This window comes from Pseudochaenichthys georgianus, chromosome 9 (assembly GCF_902827115.2).
Source record: "Pseudochaenichthys georgianus chromosome 9, fPseGeo1.2, whole genome shotgun sequence".
Taxonomy (NCBI): domain Eukaryota; kingdom Metazoa; phylum Chordata; class Actinopteri; order Perciformes; family Channichthyidae; genus Pseudochaenichthys; species Pseudochaenichthys georgianus.
The window spans coordinates 38,509,405-38,517,215 of record NC_047511.1 but is presented as its reverse complement, the minus strand read 5'-3'; the positions used below and the strand labels follow the sequence as shown (position 1 = coordinate 38,517,215).

The following is a 7,811-nucleotide window of genomic DNA, read 5'->3' as shown; positions in this document are numbered from 1 at the left end:
TTACAAATAAATATGAACAAGACATTTATTCATGGCGAAAATAATTATTGACGAATAAATGACAACGCAAAATGTGTAATATGTGTGAAAACGTTTTTCTCGAGTTAACTACCCCTAAGAGTTTCTGTTCTTCTGTGAAAAACAAGATTCATAACACGGTGAAATCATGCAACTTTGATTTGCTACATTGATTTTTTTGATTGACAGGTTATTTCTTTCGCTGATCATCATTAATTGGCAGACTTCAACAGGGATGCTGAGTGAGAACGCGGAAGAAAAGATGGGAATTCCGGACAACAAATGGGCGGTAATGAAGCAACACACCGGCTATAAATTGTCCGACAACTTACACGTATGCAGCACACACTTCTGAGAGTGGCTGAAGATTTGCACCTCTTGCTTCACTGACTGGATAATATTTGTCTTTTTTGCAGCAATGAAGGGTTTTCTGTGCCTGTTGGCTGCAGGGCTTTACCTTAGCTTGCAATGCCAGGTGAATGCTGGTGAGTGCTTCCACCTTCCTCTTGCTTACAAAAGCCACTAAGATATATTTAAATATTTGACTTATTGTACTTTTTTTTAGATCAAGACCTTTCTTTCTGCCCTGCTTTCAATTGAACTATTCATAGGTTACATAGTTTGTATTCATGTTTTTTTTATACCTGTGTTATTTGCTTGTTTAATGTTTATTTTATCCTCCTTCTCTTTATAATGACAGTTTTTAAATGTCATTTTATAATGTGTTCCGCTGTACTATTTCTTAATGCTCCTAATGTTTTTCATTTTTGTAAAACACTATGAATTACCTTGTGTTGAAAGGTGCTATATAAATAAACTTGCCTTGATTCAGAAATAATTATCCCAGTTCAAATGTTTGAGTTTTATGTTACAGTATTGTATCACAAATATATCTTGTAAAAGTCTTTGATGTGGCATTTCAGAATCGTATTTGAGAAGAGATGAGATTGAGAGAATTGTGATCGCAGCCAAGGCCAATGTTGACTCAGCTTACGAACACTCCAGAAAAGTGTAAGTGTACAAACCTTTTTGAAGAACTAAATCGAAGGTATTAGTTCCTATTAATGTATGAATTCATCAATGTTGTCTCTGCTCACCACACAGGAGCATTGATCGCGTGAGGCGGAATGTAGTGAGTCCCTCAGACATTCTGCGGACGTTGAAGCAGCCTGTTGGGCTGACCCGAAATGCAGTGCGCGCTGCAGACTACATGCATTACGCCGTGGAGCTGATCCAGAAGTCTTTGAACAGACGACGAAGACGCTCCATCAATGCCACAGGTGTGCAACATTTACAGCTCCCCGTCACTTTCCTTAGAAACATCTGTATATCGTTACGTTTTTTGTTTTCTTTGTATTGTTTCTGTTCTGATTTTATGTAAAAGGTCTTTGAGCATTAGGAAAAGCGCTATACAAATCCGATCTATTATTATTATTATTATTATTATTATTATTATTATTATTATTATTATTATTATTATTGTTATTAAAGTAGTAGACTTACTCACTGTACTTAAGTAACATTTTTTGATACTTTATTTGAGTATATCCATTTTTGGCTATACATTGTACTTCTACTCCACTGCAATTCAGAGGTAACTCGTGTATTTTGAATACACTTTAGTTATACCTGGAGTAAATTCACAAGCTACCCTGAAGAATACAACGATATTAAAACAGCTGCACCTCAACCATCTTTGATAGACACATGAATGCATCAATAAATAAACAAAACATACAGTATTCTGAAATGGGCCAATCTGCATAATGAGAAGTTATACTTTTGAAGTACATTTTGATGCAAACACTTTGCTACTTTTACTTTTACTTTACACATTTTTATTGGAGAACTTTAACTTGTAGATTACTACACTCTTGTACTTCTACTTTTACTCAAGTACAAGATCTGAGAACTTTTCCCACCTCTGCAGCTGAGTCGCTGATGTTTCTTACTTAATTTAGATCTGATCCCTGAGGAGACTCTGGAGGTCATCGCTGATCTGACAGGCTGCTCCCCCCGACATCGGACCCCTTCCTGCAAGGCGAGTTTCTATTCGCCGTATCGCACAGCAAGCAGCACCTGCAACAACCAGTGAGTCAACTATTAAATAGAAACCTTACATTTATTTCCCCTGACTATAGGTGTGGACAACTGCACATATAGCTTTCATACTACTAACTCATGAGTAGTTTGATTCTGTTTTTGTTTTCATGTTACTGTATGTATTGGTTGTAAGCAGCTGCCTAGGTTTCCCACCTATCATTTTAATTAAATAAATAAAAAAAAAACATATAAGATGAGCACTAATTCATTTATTATTTCTTGCATATAGGGAATACCCCCTTTTTGGCTCCGCCAATACACCTTTCACCCGCTGGCTCCCTGCTGAGTACGAGGATAGTACTTATAAACCAAGAGGCTGGGATAATAACACTATCGACAATCACTTTCTGCCATTGGTAAGAAACCTTAACATATGGTCAATGACAATGAAGAAAAGACGAATGTAGTACTACTAGGTGCTCACTGTCTACACTGTGTCTTCAGGTATTGGACGTGTCAAACCGAATTCTGGCAACAGCAAACGATGACGTGACAAGCGATCCACTCTACACATTCATGGTGACCATCTTTGGCCAGTGGACAGACCACGACCTGAGCTTCACCCCTCACTCGCCTGTTATCCGCTCATTCAACAACGGGATCGACTGTGATGAGAGCTGTGATCTCACAGAGCCCTGCTTCCCCATTGAGGTCAGTGTCATTAGAAAAAAACAGACATCATTGAATTTAAACTGAACTGAAATAATTGTAAATCTTGAACTCTGTCTTTGTCTGTCTTATCCAGCATTAAATGTGCCTCTCTACACACACACACACACACACACACACACACACACACGCACGCACGCACGCACGCACGCACGCACGCACGCACACACACACACACACACACACACACACACACACACACACACACACACACACACACACACCCACACATTGAATGCTAACTACTTCTCGTCTCCCCAACAGATTCCTAGCAACGACCGGCGTTTTGGCGAAGACGCAGAGTGCATGCCTTTCTTCCGCTCGGCGGCAGGTTGTGGTTCTGGACGAACGGGCCACATCTTTGGTTCCAGCACCACCCGTCAGCAGATGAACGCTCTTACAGCTTTCATTGATGTAGGTCAGGTGTATGGTTCAGATCCTAGCAAAGCTCGCTCACTTCGGGATCTCAGTTCAGATGATGGCCTGATGAGGGTCAACAAAATGTACAATGACGAAGGCCGTGAGCACCTGCCCTTCTCCGACATGGTGTCCAACATTTGTGCCAACCGAGCTCGCATAACTAATGATGTTAATGCAGAGGAGGTGCCCTGCTTTCAGGCTGGTGAGTGGCAGCAAACACACTGATGTACAAATGTTGAACGTGTTAGATCATTCCAAGCATTGCACAGGGCTGACAGCTCTTTTTCTCACATTTTATCAACTTTCAAGGTGATGAGCGTTCCAATGAAAACATTGCGTTGACCACTTTACACACTCTGTTTTTGCGTGAGCACAATCGGCTGGCCCGTGCTCTGGCACAGCTGAATCCTCATTGGGGCGGAGAAAGGCTCTACCAAGAGGCACGCAAAATCATGGGAGCATATCTCCAGGTTAGGAATTGGTTTAGCTGAATCGCTTACAAAAAAGTTTCAATGACGATTTAAGGGATCGTTATTATGCATAGTTCATTAAAATGTTTTCTGTCTTTCAGGTTATCACTTTCAGAGACTACTTGGCTCACATTGTTGGTCCAGACTTCATAGCCAACCAGCTGTCCACCTACCCTGGTTATGATGACAGTGTTGACCCCAGCATCTCTAATGTGTTCGCTACTGCTGCTTACCGATTTGCTCACCTGATGATTCCGCCTGTTATGCCTCGTTTGAATGAGCAATTCGTTGAACACCCCACATACCCCAGCCCTATGCTTCACAGAGCCTTCTTCACACCGTGGAGGATCATCTTTGAAGGTTTGGCCAAGATCTTTAACTTGTTTGTTGTTACCTAATCAGAGAATGAGTTTAGACCCTAAATGATCTATTGTGTTCCTCAGGTGGTCTGGACCCAATTCTGAGGGGCCTTGTGGGTAGTAAGGCCAAGCTGAACACGCAGGATCAAATGATGCCTGAAGAGCTAAGGGACAGGCTTTTCAAATTCACCAACACGTTGGCTTTGGATCTGGCTGCCCTTAACATGCAGAGAGGCAGAGACCATGGAATCTCTGGTAATTTAGTTTTTATACCTATGTATTGTTTAGGAATAAAATAATTGTTCCTACAGGTATTAAAGATCACACACCTAAAACATGGCAACAATTTAACGCTGTGTACTTCCTTATAGGCTACAACAAATGGCGCCAGTTCTGTGGGCTTTCACAGCCCAGTAACCTGGTAGAGCTGGCTGAAGTGTTAAACAACACGGTTCTGGCCACCAAATTTATGGATCTCTATGGAACACCTGGAAACATCGATGTGTGGCTTGGAGGAGTGGCTGAGCCCTTTGTCCCTGGAGGAAGAGTGGGACCTCTCTTTGCCTGCCTGATTGCCACTCAGTTTGAGAATATTCGCAAGGGAGACCGGTATGTTACACAACTGACATTGCTCACAATGTGGAAGATGGTATGTGTTGTTATTCTTTTTTACATTCAATATTGTTATATTTTAACAAATTGTCCAATTTCAGACTTTGGTGGGAGAACGATGGAGTGTTCACTGACGCCCAAAGAGAGTCACTGAAAAACACGTCACTTGCCCGAATCATCTGTGACAACACTGGTATAAATGAAGTCCCAGAAAAACCCTTCCAGTACCGTCCTCGAGGACCGGGTTACACCCCATGTGCAAACATCGAAACTGTTGACCTTGATGCATGGAAGGATGATGGTTAGTATTTGTCCTGAAATCTGACACAGTAAACTAAACAAGATCAGTGCCAACATTATAATCCTTGAAAAAATACTGACTGTTTCCCCTTTTTATTACCCAGGATCTGACCGAAATGGATCCGCAGGTAAAACTACAGCTTATGCATTTTTACCCTACGTTTAGAATTATAACTTTAAAATGGTTGTATGGAAAGGTCCTGTTGGTATAATTGTACTCATGTCTGTTTTTTATTCAGGACCCCGAGGGCAACATGGTCTGAATGGCGCTTCTGGACCCCCTGGACCCCCTGGACCCCCCGGGCCTCCAGGCACCATGTTTAACTCTGCCTTCTCCATGAGACTCGGTAACCTCCTCAAAGCCGGCGGACCCTTGATATTTTCCGATGTCATCTACAATGGACAGAAAAGCTATGACATCACAACTGGGTATTTTACGTGTGAGTATCCGGGTGTTTATGAGTTTCAGTTCCACGCCACCGTTTACAACCGTGAGGCCACTTTGGATCTGATGCGCAATGGAAAAAGGATTCTGCACTCATTCACCACCATGCAGAGGGGTTACATCTCAGCAAGTGGCAGCATGATCATCAAGCTTGAGAAGTGGGACCAGGTCTATCTTGTGTCTGACTATGCTGTCAGCGGCGGTCTGACCGCTGACAGTTCCTTCTCAGGGCATTTTCTGTTTACTGAGTAAAAAAATGTTCTTCAGCTGTAGACCCATGACATCCTAAAATGAGTGCAAAAATATGGTCCTATATTTTTTCTTATTTTATTTTGATTCAATCATTTTATTTTCTCTTCAAAATGACCTTTGCCTCTTGAGAATATCTATTGAATGGATGTTAATGTCATGTTATATTTTAAAAAGTCTACAACTGCTGTGATAGTGCAAGTCATTTTAAAATGAATGTTAATAAATGATAATTGTACACATTGAACCCTGCCTACGAATGATATTTATAATGACAGAGACTTCAGGAGATGTATGTGTTTTCACACCCCCCCTAAACACAGTTGATGATATTCTTAACCAGACCAGTAGATGGCATTGACATACAATCTTTTAAGGAAAGCAGACACAACCTGTGGTGGTTTTAGTACGTTTCTGCTCTGCTAACAGGACTTAATGGTTCTTAAAATAAACTAGAGCTTCTTGACACACAAAGCAACACATCTCCATCACAAAGTTTAATCTGTGCTTTAAACAAATTCAGCTTCAGACGTTTTAATACTTTCCATTAGAGTAAATAAAATAAATGGAATGGATATTTATGTATGTTGTCATGGCCTGGCTCTTGGCCATAACAAAAAGCGTGGGAAGGACAAGAATTTGTAGGAAAAGGTATTTATTATTATTGACTCAGCCCTTTTAAACCTACCGGTAGCCAGGTGTCCTTAATCAATGCTGTTAGGCAAAAGGGAGAATATTTAAAGGGCCACACACACAACAGGCGATAGCAAGGCAGGGGTCGTCACAATGTTGTATCTACAATAAATACATTTAACAACGTTATTCCCTCTAAACACTTACACATGGACTATACTTTTCCTCAGCAGGAGGTCAATGCAATCCCTTTTTCTAAAGCAAAGTTATTATAATATTAGGTAATGATATGTAATTTAATATATTTAAGAAGTTGTGTTTTTGTCAGACAATTGTTAAACCACAGGAGTATTTTGGTGGGCTGTAAACAAATACCCCACTCACTGTGAGTGAAAGGGGTTTGAAGTGTCTGCAGTGAAGGTGAAAGGTTGATTGTAATTCAAAAGGAGAACTATAATGATGTATTGTACCCAATTCAACAGAATACAAATATATCAAGTTTTATAAAACTGGAAAAGCACAATAGACTCATAATCAACAACTGGCTTTAAAACTTGCTATGTATTTTTTTTTTAAAGCCTTCTATGTGCTTTGTTTCCGTATTGGAAATGATTTTACTCCAAATCACAACAGGGATTTTATAAAGATTAATCCTAATGTTTGGAGCAGAAGATTTTTTTGATATGAAGAAATGAGGCTAAAGGTGGTCACTCTGCTTTAATCTTAAATCCTAAATAAGTAAACAAAAAAAGCAGCTCAATATATGGCGATCGATGGGAGACGTGGTGGGTCGCATTAGCTCTGTTGTTTTCTAGGAGGACGGAAACCAGCTGCTGCGTCTCCACACGCACGCACGCACGCACGCACGCACACACACACACACACACACACACACACACACACACACACACACACACACACACACACACACACACACACACACACACACACACACACCACACACGCCACGCCCCTTCTGACCTCCGTGGACACAGTGCCATCCACACAGAGTGGCTCCGGGTGTCCCATGGGAGCAGGGGAATGCTGGGCAGGACGAGCGGCACACGATACCCCATTGTTTGGTTTAGCAGTCACTGATTCCCCCCTCACCTCCTCCCTAAAACACACGGGCTGACCGTCTCAGCGGGTTAAATTGATTAGAAAGACGTTTGTGGTTTGACTAATCCCCCATTTTCGCCCGACTCTCCGCTCCAGCAATTTAGAAAAGCCCCACATTCAGACAGCAGTCCTGCGGGTGGGGATGATAATCACGGCCGAGCCTGGCGCACCTGTGGGGCTGAGCTGCAGAAACACATCACAAAACACACATAATGCAAATAATAGGACGAGACTTGATCTGTTTAATCTGTTTAATCTGCCAAACATGTACAACTTCCAGCCAGCTTCAGTTTCGCAAGCAATACGATTTGAACCAATATTATATAAACACATGTATACGTTTATGAGATATGGGAGAACACATTTTAAACACAATCTATTAAAGGATTGTGATTAATGTATTTTTTTGCAAAC

The 7,811-nt window shown here is 41.2% G+C and overlaps 1 protein-coding gene across 1 annotated transcript; it reads left to right on the top strand.

Moving 5' to 3' along the window:
- Nucleotides 1–295: 295 nt before the first annotated feature.
- LOC117452746 (eosinophil peroxidase-like) lies at nt 296–5,838 on the top strand. Its single transcript, XM_034091495.1, has 15 exons — nt 296–307; nt 435–503; nt 942–1,029; nt 1,123–1,298; nt 1,980–2,109; nt 2,351–2,477; nt 2,566–2,772; nt 3,055–3,412; nt 3,520–3,680; nt 3,782–4,040; nt 4,124–4,294; nt 4,411–4,648; nt 4,753–4,952; nt 5,056–5,079; nt 5,191–5,838. Exons 1-15 carry the CDS (start codon nt 301–303, stop codon nt 5,646–5,648), a joined length of 2,673 nt encoding a protein of 890 aa, XP_033947386.1. The 5' UTR covers nt 296–300; the 3' UTR covers nt 5,649–5,838.
- The last annotated feature ends 1,973 nt before the right edge of the window (nt 5,839–7,811 follow it).